At 43.5% G+C, this 25,829-nt stretch overlaps 1 protein-coding gene across 8 annotated transcripts in view; it reads left to right on the forward strand.

The window, feature by feature from the left end:
• Positions 1-25,829, forward strand: part of KIF17 (kinesin family member 17) — a 68,185-nt gene that overhangs the window by 20,566 nt on the left and 21,790 nt on the right. For 7 of the 8 annotated variants that reach the window (XM_051988347.1, XM_051988346.1, XM_051988343.1 and 4 more), the window contains exons 4-9: positions 6,225-6,414; positions 12,018-12,470; positions 17,777-17,886; positions 19,852-19,999; positions 23,324-23,967; positions 25,434-25,508. In XM_051988347.1, coding sequence (XP_051844307.1) covers positions 6,225-6,414; positions 12,018-12,470; positions 17,777-17,886; positions 19,852-19,999; positions 23,324-23,967; positions 25,434-25,508 — 1,620 coding nt within the window. The remainder of the gene's footprint in view (positions 1-6,224; positions 6,415-12,017; positions 12,471-17,776; positions 17,887-19,851; positions 20,000-23,323; positions 23,968-25,433; positions 25,509-25,829) is intronic. The other variant, XM_051988345.1, reaches the window with a different exon arrangement.

Below are 25,829 nucleotides of genomic sequence, written 5' to 3' on the forward strand. Positions count from 1 at the left end.
AAGGTAATGGAATAAAGGCTGATTTTAGAAAGGCCTGGAAAGTTTACAAAAACTGATGCTGAGCAAAACAAGCAGAACCAGGCATGCATTGTATACGATAACAGCAAGAATATGCAACAATCAATTATGAAAGACTTGGTTCTTTTCAATGGTTCAGTGATCCAAAGCAGTCCCAATAGATTTGGGACAAAAAATGCCATCTGCATCCAGAAAAAGAACTAAGGAGACTGAATGTAAATCAAACACATTATGTTCACTTCTTTTTCCTGCATTTTTTCCCCTCTCCCATGATTTTTCTCTTTTGCTCTGATTTTTTTTCTCACCCAACATGATTCATAAAGCAATATGTATTAAAAATAAATAAAGGAAGGGAAAAAAGAAAACCCCAATGAGGTTACAGAGAATCATATAGGATTGAATGAAATGACTAAACAACAAAGTTTTTTTCTGAAATAAATCATGTCATTATAACCCCTTAGCTTGCTTGTTAAAAGTTCAACTTTTTTTTCCTTTTGTAACTTAAGTGAGGAGTTTTATTATGCAAGCTTTGCCCTTTCCCACTTTCTCTAAGATAACAGTAGCCTCTTATTCTTACTTTTTCTGTTTTATGGAGGCTCTTTCCTTTTTTAAATGTTACTGTCATTTTGCAGTGATCTGTCAGGAGAATCTTCCTCTCTAAAGAGTTAGTACAATCAAGATAAACAAATTAATATACTGGCGACGTCTGAAAATATATGCCTCATTTCAAACTTAGGGACTTCCACTTCTTTTCAAAAAGGCAAGAGACTCTGCTTTGCCATCAGTTCTCCTATCAGTAACTTCTTCAAGGTCTTTTGCCTGTTAAGTTTACTTGGCAGGATGCCGTCTGTGAGCTAATAGCTCTCTTCCAAGATTGTACACCAAGGTCAAGCTATCCAAAAGTCCATGAATTCAGAAAGAGAGAGGTGAGCTCATTCACTTAAGTTTAGACTAGTCAGCTCTCCTCAAGTTCAACACCACATCAAAAAGGAGTCTCTACTGATAAGCTATGTCTGTTGGGGTTTCTTCTGTATAGAAGCAAGAACCATCCAGTCTCACATTATGTCTGCTCTCCCCTAGCATAGGAGATAAAAGAAGGCAGAACACAAGTCAGACCCAGAAAGAAGGTCAGAGATGGTCCTATTCTACCAATTCTGTCACCTTGCAACCTATTTGCTCTATGATAAAGCCTACTTTCATACACTGAGTATGTATTGGGCTCTATTTTCCTTTTTTGCTATATGGTGGTAATGCTTACTGTGTTGTCCATTTAGAGAATATTTGTTGCTAAAAGTTGGGAAAATCCTCCTTTCCAATCTCTAAAATTAGTCTGTCAAACTGAGTATGAGCATTCCCTTTGCTGGAACCTTTCCTTTAGATCTCTTGATATCATTGTGTGTATATCAGTGGTATATGTTGGCTCTCCATCAATTATCCCCACATTCTTGATGCACTGTTGGCCCATATCTTTTTCTGATCATGGGTGTTCAAAATTTCTTAATTCAGTTTGAAGTATTAATAGCTGCTAGTGCCCTTCAGTTCTGACATTATGTGTTCTGTAAGTTCTCCCTCACCCCCAGCTCTGGAATACTGTGTTCAAATACTGGCTTTAATAGCTTATATTGTACTAGGAATTTGAGAGCATCTAATTTTTCACTGTTGTTGTCCTTTAAGTCATTGATGCTTACTTACAAGGGGGTCAGAAAAAGCAATGCAAGGACACCTTCGAGGTCCCTCTTAAAGAACTTTAGAATTGGTTGTATGACATGGGAGACACTGACACAGGACCATCCAACATGGTGTGCTGTCATCAGAGAAGGTGCTATGCCTTATGAGCAGAGCAGAATTGAATTAGCCCAGAAGAAACGTGAGATGCTTAAAGTTAAAGAAGCTATCTCAAATGTTCATAGGGACTATTTGTATCCGACCTGTGCCAGAGCTCTTTGAGCTTGGATGGGTCTGATCAGCCAAACTGGACATAATGTAACTTGACTCTAACAGAGTGATGTCATTCTGCTTCTCTTTGAGAATGAAGGGCAACATCCTTATCAATTTAATTCAAATAGAAACATCCCTGTAAGCTACATATTGACTAAGAAAACCATAAATTAATATTCCACTTTTATTTATTTTTGCTAATCATTTCAGCAAGTTTTATACCTCAGCTTTAAAGCACTTTTCCTATCTTGTTGATATGTTAATTCATTAGCAATATGTTGTAGTCTACTCATACCTAAGATAAGGAAATGGCAAACCAATCCAGTATCTCTGCCAAGAAAACCCCAAAGGAAAGTTTATGAAGAGTCAAGCATGACTGAAAAATGAATTAACTTAAATCTCCTGGGCTCCTCTTCATGTCTGTTAGGTGACCATCAGCTCTAATTCTTCAAAGACTTTGGTTTTCCCTGCCTCAGAATAGGCTCTGTATCATCATTGGGAAAATATTGTTATTAAAACACAGGAGAAGTTTGTTTCAGGGGGATGTCTGGCTTCATTACAAATACTTGACAGTTCACAAAGGTTATCTGGCTCATTCTTCTTCCATTCAATTCTGGACCCAGTTCTTTGTTCAGTTTCAGTATGTACTCTAAATATATTTTATATATATATAATCATGTTAATTCTGTAGATGGTCTATATCACTGCACATCACAGTATCTTGTTCAGTAAAAGAGATATTTTTCAGCCACTTGTTTTTTCATTCTGAATTCATGAAAGTGATGCTCATCATTTAACATTTCAGTGCCTTAGGGTTTGGTGCATCAGCACTGTATTAACAACAAATCTAGAGAGATCTCTAGGGAATCTCATTTAGATTTCTCACTAGACATCTACTTAGCAGTAGTGAGCCTCTTTGGTGATCAAATAAAGCTATCTTTTTGTGTCTTGGTTGACAGAAATGGTAATGGAAAGAGGGCATGCACAAAATGAGATGATCAAGCTAGATGATTTCAAAGGTCCCTTCCAGTTCTGAAAGTCTCTATTCCTAGGTCCACTACAGCCCAGATAGTCTGTGCTCTAAGACCCCTCCCAATTCTGACACTTTGTGTTCTAAGGACCCTTCCAGCTTGGATAGTCTCTGTTCTAAGGCCCTTCCCAGTTCTGACACTCTGTGTTCTAAGGACCCTCTCAGCTCTGATATTTTAAGGGTCCCCCCAGCTCTGATCTCCTGGATTCAAAGGGTCCTCCCAGCTCTGACATCCTGTGTTCTAAGGACCCTCCCAGCTCTGATTTCTATGTTCTAAGGGCCTTTCTACTTCTGACATCCTATGTTCTAAGATCCATCCAGTTCTGACATTTTCTGTTCTAGAGTCCCTTCCAGCTCTGATATTCTCTGTTCTAAGAACTCTTCAATAACATTATACTTTGTGTGCAAATATGGGGTTTAACTCTACTTTCTGAGACAGTGCCTTTAGGATATTTTATCTGTTTCACTAGAGGGAAGGAGCAGCTGCTTCTCCTCTTGTATGCAGCCAGCCTTCTTTAGATTCTGGTCACATTGTAGCTGCAGTGGGTAAGTGCAGCTGCAGTGGGTGAGAAGTGTTCTAGTTTCTGACATTGTAATGATTTCTAAGCTGCCAATGGAGGGAGTAGGTAGCCAGCCAACTGGGACCTCTTGGCAGATAATGTGCTCTTGCTCTGATCCTTTAGATATCCACTAGAGTGATGCAGGGTCTGGTTTGGGTTTTTTCACACTTAGAAAATATTATATTTCACAGCTTTTAGTTAACAGATAAACAGCTCTGCAGCTTGGGAAATGGGCTGGCAATCTGATGATTTATTGCGTTTGCCGCCAGCTATCTGGGATGCTGCTCTCCATCAGATGAGGAAGACAGGCTCTGTGAACAGGGAGTAACTGATGTTTTGGATGGAAAGAGCCTCTCACACTAGGAGCTCATTATCAGAGAGTTAAGGACTAAATCTGCCACTCAAGAAAACATCCAACTAAAGGAGCACAGGAGCTATGTTAAAGTGATTCAGACTGGAGCACCACAGTCCCAGAGTCACAGGATAGCCCATTCTCTTCCAACTGGAGAAAGGATTTGTCAGACTGCTGGTCAGATATTGAGGTGGTGCTAAACTGTGAAGAATAGCTCACATACTTAGCATGACAGGACCCCAGAACACCATTATAGGCTAGAACATTGACCTTAATCTACTAAGATGAAATTCAGTAGGGATAAATGTAAACTTAGCTTTTGGGGCTCAAAAAATCAATTTCATAGATACAAGAAGAATGCTTAGACAGCAGTTTGTCTTTTTATTAAAGCTTTTTATTTTCTAAACATATGCATGGATAATTTTTCAACATGCACTTTGCAAAACTTATGTTCCAATTTTTCCTTCCTTCTTCCCATCTCCTCCCCTAGATGGCAAGTAATCCAATATATGTTAAACATGGTTTAAAAATATATGTTAAATCCAACATATGCATACATATTTGTACAATTACCTTGCTGCACAAGAAAGATCAAATCAAAAATGAAAAATGGGAAAGAAAACAAAATATAAGCAAACAACAACAGAAAGAGTAAAAATACTGTGTTGTGATCCATACTCAACAGTCCTCTCTCTGAGTATAGATGGCTCTCTTCATCACAAGATCATTGGAACTGGTCTGAATCATCTCATTGTTGAAGAGAACCACATCCATCAGAATTGTTCTTCATATAATCTTGTTTTTGCTGTGTATAATGATCTGATTCTGTTCATTTCACTTAGCATCAGTTCCTGTACGTCTCTCCAGATCTCTCTAAAATCATTCTGCTGATTATTTCTTATAGGACAATAATATTCCATAACATTCATATACCATAATATATTGAGCCATTCTCCAACTAATGGGCATCCACTCAGTTTCCAGTTTCTTGCCACTACAAAAAGGGCTGCCACAAACATAGCAGTTTGTCTTAAAGATCTAAGGCTCTTAATAGACAACAGTTAGCAGCTAAACAACTCTGCAGCTTGGGAAATGAGCTGGCATAGGAGTCAATAAGTTGTTATATATGACAGCACCATAAGGAAGAGTAGTCTTAAATTACATTAAGAGAAGCATGGCTTTTAGGGGTAAGGAGATGATATTTTTTCTGTGTTTTCCACCACTGGATTATTGTGCTTCATTCTGAGCTACCATATTTTGGGAAGGAGGTGGATAAGCTGAAGAACTTTCATAGAGCAGCTGGGGTGGTGAAAGGCCTTGTATCCATGCCATAGGAGGACTGGCCTAAGGAAATGGAGAATGGACCAAGAGAAACTAAGGCTTGAGAGGATGGGGAAGACAGGATACCAATTTTCAAATCTTTGATGGGCAGTTGTGTGAAAAAAGAATTGGACTCATTCTGTTTAACCTCAGAAAGTAGGGCTGGGGCTCAGTAGAAGAAACTTTCTAGATGATAAACCATGTAAAGTATAGAGAAGTCAAGAAGGATAAGTATGACATGTTTAACCTGTATTGACTTGCTTGCTGTCTTGGGGAAGGAGGTGGGAAGAGGGAAGAAGAAAAATTTGGAACACAAGGTTTTGCAAGGGTGAATGTTGAAAACTATGCATGTGTTTTGGAAATAAAAAGCTTTAAACATTTCTTCTATTTTTGACATCTTCTAATAATCTTTATTTTTTATAATAGCTTTTTATTTTTCCAAATACATGCCAAGATAATTTTCAACATTCATCCTTGCAAAACCTTGTGTTCCAAATTTTTTTCTCCCTCCCTTCTTCCTCCTCCCCTCCCCTAGATAGCAAGTAATCCAATATATATTAAACATGTGCAATTAGAAGAAACTTTTTTTTAAAAAGGATGAGCACTGAGAAAAGGCCACTGAATTTCAATGAATGAATGAAAGAAAAAACTTTCTAATTATGAGAGCTTTCCAGAGGTAGAAAGGGCTGCCTTGGGTGGGAGTGGTGAGTTCCCCGCTTCTTGGAGGTTTTCAAGCAGAGGCTGAACAACCACATCTAATGGCTTGTAATGGATACTCTTTGTTGGGGTGTATGAATTGGACTAGATGGCCCCTGAGGTCCCATCAATGCTAAAATTGTGTAATCCTGTCCCATTTGGGGGTGGCTGCTGCAGCCAAGGAGGGGAGCCCCGGGAAGGATGAAGTTATGGACACATGGCAGAAAATCTCCCATGGTTAAGGTTAGGAGCAGGTGGGTGGGAGGTTCTGCAGGTTCCCCTGTGACCCAGGCTGTGCTGTCTCCGGCAGCTGAAGGAGCACCCAGAGAAAGGCGTGTACGTGAAGGGGCTGTCCATGCACACAGTCCACAGCGTGGCCCAGTGCGAGCGCATCATGGAGATGGGCTGGAAGAACCGCTCGGTGGGCTACACTCTAATGAACAAGGACTCCTCGCGTTCCCATTCCATCTTCACCATCAGCATCGAGATCTATGCTGTGGGTAGGTGGGGGCAGTGTGGCGGGAGGGGGACCCCCAGGGGCTCTCTAGTTCAATCCTTTTCTAGACAGAGGGGAAAACTGAGGCCTAGAGAAGTGTTGTGAAGCATGCCCTGTTCCTGAAAGATAAGCTATAAGATTTAGGAGTCTCCGAGGTCATCTAGTTCACCTCCTTCATTTACAGGTGGGGACCTGAAGCACAGAACAGCAAAGGTTACTTAGGTAATGAGAGGTAGAGCTGGGATTCAAACCCAGCCCAGCTAACGTGGCTGTTTTGGAAACATAGAGCTAGTAAAGCACCAGAGCTGAGACTGACCCCAGGTCCTCCAAAACCTGCCATTGCAGAGCCTCATCCAACAAACTCGAGTTGCACAAACACTAATGTCCTCTCCTCCTTGCTCCGGTGTCTAGCTTGCTTCCAAGTGTTTTGTCTTGTAGGATTTCCCAGCAGCGTGCTTACCCTGCTCAAAGGACTTCTATTAGCTTTATATTTGGGAGTTATTTCCTCCCAGAAGAATGTAAGCTCCTTGAGGGCAGGCACTAGGTTTTTTTTTTTTTTTTTTCCCCAGTAACTAGTGTAGTTTCTCTTACAGAGTAGAAGCTTAATAAATGCTTATTGAGTTGGAGTAAACATCTTGTATATAGTGTACTGGGGTAAGGGGAGGGATGGGTGGCAATTCAAAGATTAAATTCGCCATAGGCCCTCTCTCCCAAAAGCTTCATGAATAGCAGGGGGATGAGATGCACAAATATAAAATGTTTTCTAAGGTTCTTGGGAACCTTAGGTTTATATAGCAGAGAAAAAGGTTATTATGACTGAAGAAGGTAAGCAGAGATGGTGCCCTGGAGGAGGTGGCATCTGATTCAGCTTTTAAAGGATGAGGAATTCAACAGATCCACGGGGAGGTGGGCTTTCTAGGCAGAAAATACCAAATGCTTCAAGGCAGGAAAGGCTAGGGCACATATGGGCAATAAATAGTCCATTTAGCTACAGTGTATAGATGAAAGACATAATGTGAGATGTTTGTAAATAGAAGTTGGTACCAAATTATAGGGTTTACAAGCATTTATTAAGCACCTGCTATGTGTCAGGCACTAAACCAAATGCCTGCCTTCCAGCCTAGTCCAGGGAGTAGCAACAGAAAGGGCATGAAAGTCAGATAGAGGAGCTGGAACTTTACCCAGGAGATCTTAGGGAGCAGGTTCTGTTCAAAAGGTTTGGCTGGTGGTATGAAGGATGAATCATAGAGGAAGAGAGTTTTAAGTGGAAAAATCCATGAGATGGTCATGGCAATGGTCCCGACAGATCTCAATAAGGCCCCTTGGGAGGATAGGGGCTGTGAGAAAGTCCTTTAGAAAGTGAAGAACTAGCCCTAAATCCTTCCCCAGATCCGTGGGGGACTGGGCTCTAATCAGTGCTTAATGGAGGAGACAAGTTCAAATTCTTCTTCAGACACATACTAGCTGAGTGACTGGGCAAGTCAGTTAATTTCTCAGCCTCAGTTTCCTTGTCTATAAATTGAGAGGGCTGGACTAGATGACTTTCAAGAAACTCCTTACTGCTCTAGGTCAATGGTCTCATGACCTTATGGCCTGGAGTACCGTGAGTGTCTTGAAGTGAGTCCCCTCAAGGAACGCTAGGTCTTTCCCTTCTCCTTTTGGCAAAGGAGGAGTCATCATGAAATCCAAAGTACTTTCTTACCACTAATTCTTACCACTCTCTAACAAAGTTTAGTTTTCCTAGTGTAAATGGCCTTTTTTCCATACAGTCTTAGGGGTGGCTTGGTTGTTACAAGAGAGGATCTCAACCCAGAGCTGACTCTGATTGGGTCTGAGGGATGGGCTGAGGGCCATCTCTCCGGTGTTCCTCCTCAAGCTGGAGAGTGGCTTTATTCTAGGGTGGGGTCCACCCACTCCCTTGATTGTGGCTCTGGAAGAAATGTGCTACACTGTTATAGAGAAAGCTCAGTCCTGGAGCCAGGGGACCTGATTCAAATTCTTCCTCCTACCCTTCCCTGTTTTGTGCTGGTAGATAAATAATTCTGCAATTTTAAGTAAAAGTGTCCTCATCTCTAAAGTGGTCACAACCTGCCCTAACCTCTCTGCTTCTTAGGACTGTGAGAAAAGCTTTGTAAAGCCTGAAGTGCTTAAACGGGGGCGAGGAAGGGAAAAGGTACTTATTAGGTGCCCATAGTGTGCTTTACAAATATTACCTCACTTGTGTACAACTCTTCAAGGCAGGTGCTATTTATTACTAGTCCCATTTTACAGATGAGGACATTGAAGGAGGCCTCTTAATATTAAGTGGCTTGCTAAGGATTATATAGCCCAGTGCTCTATCTGCTGTGGTGTTTAGGGTACTTCCAAGGGCTTACTTAAGATGAGCAATTTTTTGGATTGTCTGTATTTTATTGGGCTGCTTGGGAGTACTCAACTATTACCCGGAAGTACCAAGTATTTCCCTCTTTGTTCTCCTCCCATTATCTCATGCATTCATTTGGCCGGACACATGGAATCTTCCAAAATTAAAAGAACTCTCACCAAATTTGCTTCCTCCCTGCACACTCTGGTTTAGAACCATTTTATGATGTGGCCCAAGCAGTAATCAGCCTACCAGAAGCTCGCCTTCTGCATGAGGGTGGCCCCTTTCTCCTGTCCCCACTAGGCAGAGCTCTAAGGCAGGGCACTGAGGCTTTGCCCCAAAGTGCTGAATTTAGAAGGCGTCATTTTGATAGCCCTGATGTTTACAATATACACAAACAACAACATTTGGCTCCTCATTAGCAAGAATAATTGGTTAAAATAAGAAGTTATCAGATGGTGCTGTAGAGACACAGTAGTTATTATTAGGGTTTGCTTAAGATGAGTTGTTCTTTTGTTTTTTAGGGGGCGTAATATCTAGATTTCATTGAGTCATTTGGGGATATCTAGGTCCTTGTCCCAGATATAAAAGTTCCTAGTCCCAGGTCTGCCACCAGAGAAATTTTTCTTTGCTTTCTCCTGCCTTTCTCCCTCTTCCCTCCACTGTGGTCCATCATAGAATGTGTGGGAGTTTTTGAGAGGTTCTCTGGGATTAAGAAAAGGCCATTCTTTCAAAAGTTCAGCCCTAGGTTTGCTGCCTACTTCTTTAGGTTTTAGCCACCAAGTATCTCTTCAAACACTTCATTCAATAAGCATTTATTAAGCAAATATCATGTTAGTTTTTTGGGAGAGATGTAAATTTAGCTCAGTCCCTGCCCTCAAAGAGCATACTGTGTAGTACAGGAATAAGACTCAAATGTGGATTCCTATAATATTACATTAAAAGTGCTCTAGACAGGTGGACAAAGTGCCCAGTAAGGTTCAAGAGGAAAGTTTATTACTAAGTGGGAGGAATCAGGAAAGGCTTCCTGGAGGAAGTCGCATTTGAATGGGATTTTAAAGAATAAACAGGAATTCTTTAAGTAAAAAGGAGAGAAGAGCATTCTAGCTAATCAAGAATGAGATGAACAAAGGCGCTAAGACCACATAGAGGAGAGAAAGTTGATAACAGCCTAAATTATGAGTAGGAGAGTGATAGGAAGTAGGAAAGAAAGATGACATGAAGCTTGGAGGGACAGCTGGGGTCAGAGAAGATTCTGAGGGAACTTCATTGGCTAGAACATTGGGCTGAATGGAATGCAATTCTTAAAACTGAAGGGAGGGGATCTAAACCTGTGATTTTATTAGTGTGGGAGTATTCCCAGCATGGAAACTCCTTTTAGGAACCTAGATCAGCTCTTCTTCTGGTACTTAAAACTTTAAAGGATTGTTTGGAAGAAAGGGGTTAGATGACTTGGCCCTAGGCTGTGTCAGAGAAAGGATTTAAATATGGGGTCTTCCATATGTTTTTTAAAAATGCACATATTTAACCACATTAACACATATATTAATTTGTTATATATATTACACATATATTTACAATATATACATATATATGCACATATATTAACATATATTAACATATTTCTTGCTGTCTTGGGAGGGAAGATGGGAGGAAAGGAGAAAAATTTGAAACATGAAAGTCTTAGTAAATTGAATGTTGAAAACTAAAACTATCTTTACATATATTTGGAAAAATAAAATATTATTGAAAATTTTTAAAAGAACAAGGACCGAAAAATGAAAAACAAACAAACTCCGAGGCCAGCTCTCCAGATATTATGCCATGTACCCTCTCAAGATGAATGGGTTAGAGAAAAATGTAAATCTTATATCGGTCCAAAGTAGATTTATAAAGTCAACTTTTCAAGTACAAGGTGAAGTCAGAATTTGATATTAAGTTCTTGGGGGAGGATCTGGAAGTCTTATTGGACCCATGTATTCAATATGAGTCAGTAGTGTGATGGGGCCACCAAGAAAGCTAATGGGATCTTGAACTGCTGTAAGAAAGGCCGAGTGTTCAGAAAGAGGGAGATGAGAGTCCCCGTCTGCCCTTTTCTCTGGTCAGGGTACATTTGAGGTGCTCTATTCAGTCCGGGGGCACCTCAGCTTATTGAGGATGATAACCTGGAGAGCATCCTTTAAGGCATGGGAGGCTAGGATGGTTAAGGGTCTTGTGTCCAAAGAAGGTTCAGCTAAAGGAACTGGGTACATTTAGCCTGAGGAAGAGGAGACTTGGGGTGAGGGCTGTGTTAAAGTATTTGAAAAAGATCATCTATTGAAAGGATATTGAGGCTATCTCCTTGTTCTTGTCCTCTCTGGCTCCAGAGGTCAGAAGGAGGATCCTTGGAGAGGCACATTGAGGCTTGATATCAATTAAAGCCACCCTAGGGGGGAGCACGATGCTCAGCAAAGGCGCCCTGGCTTCTTGGCCTGGCCTGTTGCCCAGCTAAGGGTCAGATTAGGTCCTTGCCAGCTCAATTCAGAGAGTCTCTAGTCCTCTCTTATGAGGATCCTTGAATTTTAGCTCTAGGGAATTTTACTTGCTAGGGAGCTACTGAAGATTTGTGAGCAGAGGAAGAAGGGGCAGGGTCGGATCTCTGTGTAAGAAAGGGGATCTCCCCAGGATTTGCAGGATGGGTTTCAGTGGGGAAAGAATGGGAGTGGGAGAACTTGTTAGTGAGGTGCTGGAAGAGTCCAGGAGGGGAGTAGTCAGAGGCCGCCTGGGTTAGGGTGGGACTAGAGGGAGGGGGATGGTTTCAAAAGGTGAAATTTGTAAGACTTGGGAACCCATTGGGTAGGAAAGATTGTGGAGAGGAAAGAGTTCAGGTTTAGCCCAGGATTCCAGATACAGCATCAAAGCATTAGGGCAAGAAAGGACTTTAGAAACCATCACATTCAACTGTATTTTACAACTGAGGAAGGTGAGACACAGGGAGAAAAGGAGGCTTGTGGGGATCTCATCAGAGCACAGAGCTAGAGCTGGAAGGGACCTCACATCCAGGCTCTTGTTTTACAAATAAAAGAATTGTGGTCCAGAGAATTAGAATGACTTTCCCAGACCACTGGGGCTGGACCTGAGTCCAAGGCCCCTGAGCTATGCTGTCTCTTAGATAAAGTCTTGGCTGACCGGGGAGGGAGGTTTCTAAAGATCCCATCCCTCTCCCTCTCTCCCTCCCTGGCCCCCATTTGTTTCTCCCCCTGCAGATGAACGAGGCAAAGACCACCTGCGGGCAGGGAAGTTGAACCTAGTCGACCTGGCAGGCAGCGAAAGGCAGTCGAAAACGGGGGCCACCGGGGAGCGGCTCAAGGAGGCCACAAAAATCAACCTCTCCCTGTCAGCTCTGGGCAACGTCATCTCGGCCCTGGTGGACGGCCGCTGCAAACACATCCCCTACCGGGACTCGAAGCTGACCCGGCTGCTGCAGGACTCCCTGGGGGGCAACACCAAGACCCTCATGGTGGCCTGCCTGTCCCCGGCCGACAACAACTACGACGAGACCCTCAGCACCCTGCGGTACGCGAACCGAGCCAAGAACATCAAGAACAAGCCTCGCATCAATGAGGATCCCAAGGACGCCCTCCTGAGGGAGTACCAGGAGGAGATCAAGAAGCTGAAGGCCATCTTAGCTCAAACGGTGAACTCAAAGAACTTGACAGGTAGGCTGCTGGGGCCCCCAGGGGCGCGGCTCTCCGGCTCCAGGTGGGTACCTGCCCGGGCACACCGGCCCTTGGCGCTTCTCACCTGGATCCCTTAGGAATGGATCTCTCTTGTTCCAGTCTCTGCCACGGTCTAATCCATCTTTCCACCCGTGAAGAAGATGACTTTGATTAGAAAGGGAAGGGAATTTCTGCATGATGGGGATAGGGAGCTTCAGAAGGTTCTTGAGGAGAGGAGAGTCTTTTAGGACATCTGGCCATGTCACTCCTTCCTGGAGTAGGGGAGTAAAGTGGGATAAGCCTGAAAAACTGGCATGGAACCCGATCGTGAGGTACTTTAAAGGTCAGAGGGTTTTATTCTAGAGACCACTGGGAGCCATTGGAGTTCATGGGCAGGGAAGTAACACGGGGAGGTCCGTGCTTTGGGAATGTCTCGCTGGTCCCCGTGGACGATATTTTCGAGTGAAGAGAGGATTGAGATGGAGAGAATACTTAAGAAACTGTTGCAGGAATTCAGGGTGATTTGTTTTTATCTTTGTTTCACTGTGCACATAGTAGGCACTTACGTGTTGGATTTGTTGAGTTGAATTTTGCCCAGGTTGGAAGAGGAAATCAATTCAATTAAACAAACATCTCTAAGTGTCTGTTGTGTGCCAGACACCGGGCTGGGCCCTGGGGAGGTGCCAAAGCCAGGACGACAGCAGACCCTGTCCTCAAGGAGCTTTCGTTCCACCAGAGGCACGCGGCGGTAGATTTATTTATTTATTTTTTAAAATAATAACTTTATATTGACAGAACCCATGCCAAGGTAATTTTTTACAACATTATCCCTTGCACTCGCTTCTGTTCTGATTTTCCCCCTCCCTCCCTCCACCCCCTCCCCTAGATGGCAAGCAGTCCTTTACATGTTAGATATGTTGCGGCAGTAGATTTCTAAGAGGATTTCAGGAGACAAGAAAGGCTTCCTGTAGAGGGGGCCTGAGGCGAGCCTTGGAGTCTGCGGGACCACTGCTGAACTTTGAGTGTTCCGGGAGGACGCCCGCCCCCAAACTGTCCCTCGGAGCCTTGGTTACGGGGGGCCGGGGCAGGGTGTTTGCCCACCACGGGCTTTCCTAATTCCTTCTCTGCTTACGAGGCGGAGTTGCCCTCATCGCGCCTCATGAGAATGATCCCAGGCCATTTTTTTCCAGACAGTTCTGCTGTTTTGTTATAAACATGGGAAGTCCCAGTGAGAAGATCCCCTTGACTAATGAACAGGCTCTGTAACTTAGCGGACAGTGACTTGCTCAGAACCAGCTGGGAGAGAGCTGAGGCTGTATTCAAACCCGGGACTTCCTGCCACGCACTGCCCTCACGGTGGGGTGCCGGGGGTTGCCCAGGGTCTCCAAAGTTAAGCCTAATGTAAAATACACTGAAATCCTTCCAGAATTGGTGATTTCCTCAGCAGAGGCGCCTTCCCTAACCCAAGTCTTGGCCCCTTTGTGGGATGGCAGGAGATCAGGGGCTGAAAAACTCATACTTACAACAGCATTTTATACATCTGTGTGTATATATGTTTTATGACATGTTTATATATGCATCGTATCAAACACAATGCACTCGCCATGCGGCACACACGTGTAATACACATGTGCATATGTGCTTGTGGTGGACTATGCTTCTGTGCACGCATCATACACCAAACACACACGCACCCAGCAAACACCTTCACAGGTCATACAGGTGTGCGCGCATGTGTGTGCGGTGTATGTTTATATAATATACCGTGCATCAAACACACTGCACCCACCATGCAACACACATGTGTAATACATGTCTGCATATGTACATATGGCCTATGTCTGCACACACAGCACAACCAAACACACACCCGCCTCACACATTCACATGCATGTGCAGTACACGTGTGTGCACATGTGTACAGTGCAGGCTTATTTGCACACACCATGTGTGTGTTTGGGCACACAACAAATACACCAAACAACCCATCATACACATGCACATGCATGTGCAGTACACACGTGTGCACACGTGTATGGTGCAGGCTTATTTGCACACATCCCGTGCGCACATGTGTGTTTATGCACGCATCACAACCAAACGCACACTACATGTGTGTATGTGCAGGTCTCCATCTTTCTCTTAGCCTCACTTGAGTACTCTGGGGGACTTTTTTTTCTGAGGCAGTTGGGGTTAAGTGACTTGCCCGGGGTCACACGGCTAGTTAGTGGCTGAGGCAGAATTTGAACTCGGACCCTCCTGACCTCAGGGCCGGCGCTCTGCCCACTGCGCCCCCTCGCTGCGCCTGGTGCTTTTCATTGAATCCTTTTTTTCATAGTCCAGCTCTGACGCTGGTGCAGGGCGAGGATGGGGGCGGGGGTCCTTGGTGACGGCTGCCAGTCGGGGCCAGTCCCTTGGGGGTTTTCCAAGACCCCCCCATGCTGGCCCGCCTCCCCGCCAGTCCCCATGGCAGCAGCGGCAGTTTCTCGGCAGCTGAGGTGACGCCCCCTCCCCACATGCTCCTCTCCCCCACTACCGGAGCGCGCTGCTGCCGCTGGGGACCACGGGATATGGCTGCGAGTGACCGCGGCCCCGGGAAGCCCGCCCGGGCCAGGGCCGTCCAGCCTGGGGATCTGAGCCGAGAGCCCCCTTCAGTTAGAGCTGCTCTCTCATCATAGGCACAGGTCCACAGAGTAGAACAGGAAGGAGGCTTCGAGGCCGTCACCCCCTCATCTCGCAAAGGAGCAAAACGAGGGCTCCCTCCTGCCTCCAGGTCTGGTGCCCCAAGGTCCCTTGCAGGCGCGCTGCCTCTCAGATGAGACTTGATCAGGGACTGATGGCAGCAAGGACCCATCCTTGCCAGACTCTGAAAAAAGAGAGTGTTTGCCTGGGTTCCCCGTCCGCCTGCTGCCTTTGGGGGGACAGCGCCATCCTGGCGTCCCCAAGGCTCCCGGCCTCACCACTAGGTCCTTGGGTAACTTCAGGGAAGACTTTGGGCAGCCCTCTCTCTGGGCCTCAGCTTGTCCATCTGTGAAATGGGAGTAATAACCCTTGTTCTACTGAGGCCCAAATAAGATAACTGATGGGAAAACTCTTTGTGAAGCACGAACCCCTTATAAAGGTGAGGAGTCATTAAACTTTAATGGTGACTCCAAGAGCTCCCAGACCTCATCCCCAGAGGCAGAGCTGCCCAAGGCCCTCACCTCCCATGGAGGTGATTCAGACCGTTTCGTAAAGACCCCCCTCCGCCCCCCCAGGAGGCTGTCTTTGGATAGAAAGCCAGGAATACAGAGCATGGCCCAGGCCATAGGAAAACCTGAGTTCAAATCTTCCCTCAGATATTTCCTAGCTCAGGGACTCTATACATGTATAGGTGTATACAGCACACATATAAAGGAGACATAAGGTAACCTTGGAAGCAAGGGAAGGTTCTTACTAGGTGGAGGAACCAGGAAATGCCTTCTGGAACAGCAGTTCTCAAAGTTAGGGACTCCCGGGGCTTCCTGAGGTCCTTTCAGGAAGTTCACGAGGTCAGAATTTATTTCCACAATAATACTAAAATGTTTTAATTTCTAATACAGTAAATTTTGACAGAGACAACCAAGGATGTGCTGGTAAATATTTACCAACCAGCAGGGAGCTGGGATACACTTATAAGTTCAATCTGCAAATTAACATTTTTTCCATCACTTTCTTAAATGTAGACAATCAGAAAAACAATGAATCAAGCTCTAACTCATGGCACTCACCTATTTCCCAAATATAAATGCTCACACAGAACATTTAACAATCAGCTTTCTCAAGCTGAGATAAACTGGCTCCAGCATGCCCCTTAGTGTAACCCACAGCACAAAAGCTCTTTGAGGATAGATGATCAATTTTAAGATCATTTTTTAAAGATCTTTTTAAGATTTAAGATCAAAATTTAAGAAACTTATGATTTAAGTGGGTCCTGAGAGCAAAAAGTTTGAGGCCCAGTATTCTAGAAGTGGTTGTTAGACCAACCAATCAACATGTATTAAGTACCTACTATGTGCCAGATACTGAGGATATAAGTATCGCCAATCAGACTGAATCAGCCTCTAAACTGGATGTCTAGAGCCAAACAGAGAACAGGCTAAAGACAGCAGAATCAGTAACCAGACAGAAGTTTGAGTTCAAGCTGAGAGAAATGGCTTGCAAGCAGGGAGACAGATTAGACACATGTGCTGGGACCCGACTCCTAGCATCGGGGAAACCCAGGCAGTGTTGGAAGTTCATAGGTCAATACTTACACCTAGGAATCTGTCAATGAGGGGTAACAGCAGTGAGACAAGTTTGATTTATAGCAGGCTTTTATGAACACAACATGGATATAGCAGAGCTTTTCCAAACTCAGAGATTACCTGGGGCTGATCAAAGCAATGCAGTAATTATATGATTTTGCTAAAGGATGAGATCATCTGAAGGGTGAGCACAGAGGACTGTTGTTATGCCAAGGCTTAGTTCTGGAAAATAGGGTTTCTTTTAATATTTTGACAAAGACTAAAGATAGTCCTACTTGCAATGAACTTGTAGGGAAGAGAATTGCACATAAAATATAGACAGCATCAATATAAAGAGAAAAAATACAAATATAAACAAAGTAATAAAGTATAAAGTAATCAGGAAGGGAGAATAATACTAGGAACTGGGAAAATTAGGGAGAGATTCATGTAAAAAGATGGTGCTGGAGTTTCTCTAGGAACAATGAAGTGAGTTTATTATAATTGTTTGGACTAAGCATTTTAAAATTTTATATTTTATACTTTATATTTGATCCTAAAGGCAGTAGGAAACCACTAGAGTTGGTTGAGCAGGAGAGTCCCATGTTCAGATATGTGCTTCAGGAAAATCATTTATAGAGCAGCGATTGAGATGCATTGGTGGAGAGAATTTCCTCCTCAGGAATGCCCAATACCAATGTTGTCAAACTTGAACAAGACACCCTGCTAAACCAGATTAAAATGCATTTGGGAAAATGTTTGGAAAATAAATAAAAATTGGATACAACATGGATAATGTTAATTTGTGCTTTTCTAAGTCAATATGACCACCTGCAGGGATCTGTTTTTATTTGAGTTTGACATTCCATACCAATGGCTTCCCTAAAGTCTGCTTTAAATTCCAAATAAATCTACTTAATGTCATTTTGTGATATATTTAAATGAAAACTTTCATCATAGCTTGTTATCAATTGGATTATAAAAATTCATTTCTAAGCATGGTTTCTAAATCACTTGTGTGCTTTGGATTACGTATTGACCCTGTGATTTACTTGCTGCCAGCCTTATTGTCGAACCAGATGCTTGCTAAAGCTGAGCAAACTGAGGAGAAGCCACCACCCCCGCCACCTCCTCAACCAGATACTGAAGCAGAGAAGCAATTGATTCGGGAGGTAAGAACTAGGGAGGACTTGGGCCTGGGAAATGAGGCTACTAATTCCCCATCTGGGGCCCAGCAAGGTGAAGTCATTTCCTGTATAAAACTCATAGAGATTGTAAGATTCAGAAGATGCATTTGAACTCAGACCCGCTGCTGTCAAATCCAATGCTTTTCCCACCTTGCTATGTGACCTACCTTTGTATTGCAAGCTCTGTGGTTGGAGTCTTTTCATGAGGCCCGATCTTGGCTTTGATTTTCATCTCCCTCTACTCTGTGGCATTATATGGCACCCCGAAAGTCTGTTTCATGGGGAATGATTGGCAGTTCGGGCTTGTTCCCACAAGGTCAAAGAGCCGGGCATTTTTCCCAACAATTTCTGGGAAGCTATTTTTATAAACAAGAAAAAACACGCTTACCCACTCTGTTTGCCTCTGTTTTCCTCAGTAAAATGAGGATAATAGTAGCATCTACTTCTTTTGGTTGTGAGAATCAAATGATTCTTGTAAACCCCAAAATACTTATTAAAGCGATTATTATTATTGTTATTGTTAATCCTGTGCCAGACATAATGGGACACTCATATGTCCCAAGATCACAGAGCCTTATGATCCTGTGACTTCAGAGTTAATCTAATCCAATCCCTTCCTTTTACAAAATGAGGAAACTGAGGCCCTAAGAAATTAAATGACTTGCCCAGTGCCTTATTGGTAGGAAACCTCTGAGGTCTTTGGTTTCCCTTTAGGTTGGCTATGCCTGGGCTATTTGAAGGACTATGAAAAGGCTATTCAAAGTTCTAGATTCTTTCTTTAGTGAGGGAAGAAGCCAGAGGACTTGGATGCTAAAGCAGCTCTGCTGGTTTAATCCACTGGCTAGCTTTGAGAATTTACTTTATCTCTGTGAACCTCAGTTTCCCCTTGTACAAAATAATGATAATAACTATTTCGTTTTATATAAAGTCCTTCTTTAAAACCTCATCCCAGTATGGATGGTACCTTGAGTTTTCAAAGCTTATGGAATTATGAGAAAAGGCCTCCAGCCTGGGCCCCCTGACTGAAGAGACAGTGATTACTAGGGCGTCTAAATGAAAAATTATTTAAGTAAAAGTAATTATTATGATTGTGATTATGATTACCAAGCTCCGTCTCAAAGAAGTAATGAGAAAATATGCCTGTCTTGCTCTCTTCTTAATGGAAGATGCCACTGACGTAGTAGTGTTTCTTGCCTTTCCTCCCAACTTTTAATTCTTTGTTACAAGGGATGATTTGTAAGGTAGGAAAAAGATCTGTTTAGAAATTAAGGTGATATTAAAACAAAAAGTGTACATATAAATTAAAAATTAAAAAAAACAATTCATGAACCCAATTTGCCAGATCTTAATGACTACTACCAGAATCCAGTAAAACTGAACATGAAGGAGTCCCTTCATTAGATGATAGCAGGTATTCCACCAGGCCTGTTTGTTCCTAGTTGAGCCCCGGGGAAACCTGGGATAGTGACAAGAGCACTTGATTTGAATTTGAATCCTTGCTCTGCCAGAATGTTACCTTACTTTTTTATATTTATCTTACTTTACTTGTTTTTAGATCTTGGACAAGACTCATTCATAAGGAAAAAGAAGGGAAGGGGATAACCATTTGCAAGGCACCCTCTATTGTGTCAAGCACTGTGCTAAGTGCCTTACACATATTATTTCATAACAGCAGCTCTGGAAGAGAGGTGTTATTATTATCACCCCCATTTGCCAATGAGGAAACTGAGGCAGACAGAGGTGAAATGACTTACCCAGAGTCACACAACTTGTAAGTGACTGAGGCCAGATTTGTACTTAAATTTTTCTGATGATTTTTGTCCAGTGCTTTACCTACTACACTAGCAGTTGCCTTGTAATTGAATGGGCTGGTCTAAATGATTTCCGAAGTCCCTCTCAGCTCTTAATCTTTTGATCCTCTGATTGTGGACATGCTACCCTGTCTTGTAGGAGTATGAAGAACGGCTGGCCCGGCTAAAGGCTGATTATGAAGCAGAACAGGAGTCGAGAGCCAAGCTGGAAGAGGACATCACCGCCATGCGTAATTCTTATGATGTGAAGCTGTCCACCTTGGAAGAGAACCTCAGGAGAGAGGCTGGTAGGTGCTGTCCAAGGGGTGTGTGTGGGAATGATGATAAAAAAAAGTTTGTGGCTCCTTGGTGTAGTGTTCTGGTTGGTTTTCTGAAGGTCTTTGGACCAGCCTTTGTTTCAGCAGAGTAATCACCATGAGAATAGCCAGGGATAAAATCCAAATTCTTTATTGTCTCCTTCAAAGTCTAGTTTCCTTGCCTGGGGCCCGGCTACCTTTCTGGAGGTCCTCTGGAATGTGTCTTGGTTTCTGTAGGGGAGGCAGGAGGACCACCATGATGGTCTCTGTCTTGAAGTCTGTCTCAGTCCTCTCGAGAGCTTGTGCTCCAGCCTCCAGCCACTGTCTTCTCCCCGTCTGTTCTAGTCCCCTTCCGAGTCTGTCCCTGGCTGAGTTTGTCCCAGTTTATATGCAGTATACTGAGTATAAACCAATCATATTACCAGGGAACCATTATTTGTTGTGAGATTAAGTCAATCACTGATGCTGAGTGAAATGAGCAGGACCAGGAGATCATTATATACTTCAACAACAATACTATATGATGATCAATTCTGATGGGCGTGGCCCTCTTCAGCAATGAGATGAACCAGATCAGTTCCAATAGAGCAGTAATGAACCGAACCAGCTACACCCAGTGAAAGAACTCTGGGAGATGACTATGAATCACTACATAGAATTCCCAATCCCTCTATTTTTGTCCGCCTGCATTTTTTATTTTTTTCACTGGCTAATAGTGCACTATTTCAAAGTCTGATTCTCTTTGTACAGCAAAATAACTGTTTGGACATGTATACATATATTGTATTTAATTTATACTTTAACATATTTAACATGTATTGGTCAACCTGCCATCTGGGGGAGGGGATGGGGGAAAGGAGGGGAAAAATTGGAACAAAAGGTTTGGCAATTATCAATGCTGAAAAATTATCCATGCATATAGCATGTAAATAAAAAGCTATAATTTAAAAAAAAAGATTAAATCAATCATATGGAACTAGAGAACCATTAATCACCATGCTAAACTAGATAACCATTGTCTTTTCAATTCTACTGACTTCACACCTTGTAAGATTCCTTGTTTCAAGTACAGAGTTCTGGCCCATAATACCTTGGCATCTCAAAGCATCATTGATCTGGAAGGAATCTTAGAGGCCATCTGGTTCAACTCCCTCATTTTGCAGAGGAGGAAACCATGGTCTAATGAGAAATGACTCATTCATAGTAAGCATCAGATAGTAAGCTTCAGAAGCAGGATTTGAACCACATCCTCCCATTCTAACTCCACGGCCCCTTCCACTCCACCACACTGGTTACCCATGTCTGTCTTGTGAACCATTCGGTTCAGTGGCTTAAGCTTAGTTTTCATGAGCTTAAGTCTTGAGTTTGATTCTCACAGAAGCTGGTGATCTTTCCTCTGTTAAATGACTACATATGATGTCTATTAGTACAAGTCTGCCATGGATCCCATAGAAAAGCAGACTAGGATGATTTGATGTGGTGCATCTCTAGGGCTAGGGAAAGACTCTAAAGGGCTTGTCCTCCTAACAGTGAGCCAGGGAGCTTCTTTTCCTTCATAAAGGATAAGACATTGCATTGTTTTAAAATTCTGCCTGTCCCCTTTTTTTACCTTTTTCAGTGCTTTATGGATGCTCTTTTCTTGTCACTGTTACTTCTCAATGAATTTTCTGCCCCTGTAGAATTTCTTGGTAATGAATAGTTGCAATCAAGCAAAACAAATGAGCCCAGGAACTATGTTTGAATATATATGTCTCTAGTTTTGCACGACTTCATATGTCTAATGTGTATCATATTTCTTGCCTTTTCAATGGATAGGAATGGAGGGAAGAGAAATTGGGACTGAAAAACATTTTTTTAAAGAAAAATATATGCCTTATGTAGTCTATGATCTTTTAACAGTGTACAGTAACACAATCTGTAGAAGGCCAAATACTATGCACTGGGAATTTTTTAAAAGCTAATTAATACCTCACTCCTGCTAATAATTTCATAGGGGAGAGGAATAATACTTACACTGAAAATTCAATTCAGTAAATGTTTATTGGGCATGTAATGTGTGCATGATTTTGTGTGCTAGGCCCTATTGACTGTGCTCCAAGGTAGAGTGGGAGAATGGCCAGAGAGAGGGCCCAGTAATTTGATTAGAGTGGACATTTTCTCTCAGATACCTGGAACATACATGATTTATATTTACACTTATGAAACCCAGGATTTCTGTATTTTGCCTAATTGTAGTGAAAAGGTTTCCCTCCTGGAAATCTCCAAGCAAAGACTGAGTTACCATTTGTTATACCATAGAAACCATCTTGGGTAGGATGCTCTTTCCATTTTAGGATACATTGGGGTCACAAGAACACATATTTAGAACTAAAAGTAACTTGAAAAACCATCCAGGCCAACCCTCTACCCCCTTCTTTGTTTTATGGGTGTGGAAACAGCATTACAAAGGGATGGAAGATCACATAGTGCATCAGTGTCTGAGGCAGCTTTTGAACCCAGATCTTCTGGCACCCTCTCAGTGAGACTACCCTGCTCAGCTGTGATTTTGTGAGACGTTAGACCTGAGTCCTGGCTTATTACCAGTGTGATTTGGGGCAAATTATTTAATATCTAGCCTTTTTTCTCATCTGTAAAATTATAAACCATAAAGCGTGTTAGGAAGTGTGAGTTATTTTTGTGATTATTATTCTTGGAATGGCATTATTGAGTCCTTGTTACGCATCCCTAAAGGCCCTGATTCGGATTCAAGAATATTGGATCTGGCTGACCTTTGACACAGGGTTGGACCCTGAGACCGTGGGCAGGCTATTTAATTTCTCAGTGCCCCCAGGCAATTTTCTAATTTTCTAATTATTTCATAATTTGCAGGTGAATTTGCAAATGGATATAAACTTGGGCAACTTGGTACCTACAGTAGTATCACAGATGCCATGACATGGGCAGAGTGATCTCATCTCACTGGGCTGGTCAGGAAAAGCTTTTTGAAAGTGGGCATCTGGCTGACTGAAAGGATGAGAAGGGTTTGGATGAGGGGAGAGGGGCAGGAGTGAAAAGATTGGACATTCTATTTGGGGAAATGACATGAACAAAACACAAAAACTGGAATATACATGTGTACCGGGGTCCTTGTGAGGAAGCTCTTGGGCTGAAGCCTGACCACTCGGCCTTGAATGTAAATCAGCCCTTTAGAGACTGTGCTTTGGGATAATTTGGGACAAACTTCCTGTTAGGGGAATGATTCTGGGTTTGGGGAAGTCACCAACTCAGCGCTCCTTTTACCCCTTAAAAAAAGATAACAAAATTTTCATTTTCCAGAGGCTGCCCTGAAGGCTGAGGCCCAATCCAGAGCTGAAGCCCAAGCCAAAGCTGAGGCACTAGCCAAGGCTGAGGAGCTGCTCAGGGCTGAGACCCTGTCTCTGTCCAAGGCTGAAGCCATCCTCAAGGGTGAAGAGTTCCAGTTATCTTATACCCATTTGGAGTTACCTCCTGAAGTCCCAGTATTGGAAGTCGCCTTGTTGGAGGAATCCAACAAGCTTGAGGCATCCTGCCAGTCCGAGGTCCTTGTCCTGGAACCTGAGGCTCCCTTCCTGCCCGAAGAACCTGCCAAGGCCGAGGCCCCACTTTCACTGGAGGAGCCCTTTCCTTCAGACATCCCCACTGAGCCAGAGGCCCTGCTGCCATCCCAAGTCGCTGCTGATGCTCCCGACGGGTTGTCCAAGGATGAGCTCCCACCCAAGCTCGAAGCCTTCCTTGGGGGTGAAGACATGTCTGAGCAGACTGTGCATTACCCCCTGGAGCAGACATTTGAGGAGCTGCAGCCTCTTATGCTGGACATCATATCTCCAGAAGCAGAGCAAATCGCAGGGCAGCTGGCCATTTTTGATGAGCTGGAAGTAAAGCTGGCCAAGATTTCCACTGGGATTATGCACAAGCTTGATGTAGCAGAAATCCCACTACAGGTATCTTTTGCTTTATCTTCATAAAAAGAATTTTGCTGACCTTGAGTTTTTAAGCATAAGCTGCCTCTGCGTACAGTATTTGTAAGGGCATGGTTGGAATTTGTAATCACAGTGCCTTTCCCTCCATCTTGATGGCCAGGGTGGGCACAGAAGCATTCGGGGTTCCTGGAGGGGGAGGAAACAAATCTAGCTCCTAAGAAAACTGGGGATACAGAGCCTGGACTTTGCAAAGTGGTAGGTGCTCGTTCTGTGCCATCTGGGAAAAGTGCTGCTGGTGGCTTGGTTAAAGCAGGAGGCAGTTATCTCAGTCATTCTTGGGGAGAAAGACCTGCGGGAAGTGGAGTGAGGAAAGGACTCAGGGGCTTAGTTGAAGCACCCTAGTCTGAGCTCTGGGCAGCAGAGACCGGGGCACTGGGAGGGCAAGGAATCGAGAACACTGACCCTTCTCTCATGGAGAGAAGTCGGACTCAGCCTTTCACTTCCAGACTCTCTTTGGATACTCCTCCTCTTCTTTTCTCTAACTTAGAACTCTCTTTCCCCCATTTTTCCTCTCTCCTCTTCTAGTGTTCACTTCCTTCCTTTCTTCTCTTGCCATTTCTTTTTCCTTCTCTCTCTTTCCCTTCTCTTGTCTGATCTCCTTTCTCCTTTTTCTCTGCTCTTTTTTCTTCCTTTTTCTCTTCCTCTTCCCTTTTCTCCTAATTTCAGTTATTCCTTTTCTCTTCTCCTCTTCCTTCAATGACCTATGTAAGCCTTGTAACTTCTCTGGGATTCATCTGTAAAATGAGGGGGCTGATTCATTACCTTGGAAGAATCTTTCCATCTAGGAACTTCTGATCTAGCCTTTTTACCCCTTTTCTTCTTCCTCTGTGTTCTTCCTTCTCTTTTCCCCTTTGTCTTTTTTCTCCTCCTTCCTTTTCTTTCCTTTTTCCCCTCTTCGTCTCCTCCTTTCTTCTTCTATTTCTCCTTTCCTTTTTTCCCTTCTTTCTCTTCTTTCTTTCATCACTCTCTTCTCACTTCCTGTCTTCCTCCTTCTCCTTTCTCTTCTTCTCTTGTCCCTTTCTTCCTCCCTCTCCTTCTCCTCTCTTCTCCTTGCTTCCTCCTCTCTTCTTCCCTCTTTTCCTCCTCTTCCTCTCCTCCTCTATCCTTCTCTCTCCATTTCACTTCCTCCTTCTCTCTTTCTTACATCTCTCTCCTCCTCCCTTCTTTTCTCTCTTCCTTTCCTATCTTTCTCCTCTCTTCTCCACTCTCCTTTCCCTTTCATCTCTCCTCCTCCTCCTTCCTTTTCTTCCCCTTTCCTTTCTTCTTCTCCTCTCCTCCTCCCTCTTCTCCTTTCCCCTTCTCTCCTCTCCTCAATGCAGGGAGAGAAGGTGTTGGATGCCAGTGTTAAGGGAGGAGGTGAGTAATTGGAAGAGGGCAGTTGCCATTCAGATCACCCCATTCCCTTTTTCATCCCTTCCCATTTCAAGTATTCCATGGCCGACCTGCTGCAGCCTGATGTGAAGCCTGAAGTTGATCCTGGTTTTGAGATAGTACCCAAAATTGTGAGTAGCTACACAGAATGTCAGAGCTGGGAGGGCACTTAGGACACAGGATGTCATCCTCGAACTAGTTCTGTGTTATCCAGGAACAGGATTCATCCCATTGATTGAGCCTCTATTGTATGTAAAGCATGGGAAAATAGGGACAAAAATTAAATGGTCCTTGTCCTCAGGGAGCACCTATTCTCTGGAGAGACACAGCACACTACAGAGGAGCAGATACAGACTACACGCCCCAGTAAATACAAGATGCTTCCAGAGGGAGAAAGGGCTGCTACCTGGGGTCATGGGGGAAGGCCCATTGGGGGAAATCCCACCTACTCT

This window comes from Antechinus flavipes, chromosome 3 (genome assembly GCF_016432865.1).
Source record: "Antechinus flavipes isolate AdamAnt ecotype Samford, QLD, Australia chromosome 3, AdamAnt_v2, whole genome shotgun sequence".
Lineage (NCBI taxonomy): Eukaryota > Metazoa > Chordata > Mammalia > Dasyuromorphia > Dasyuridae > Antechinus > Antechinus flavipes.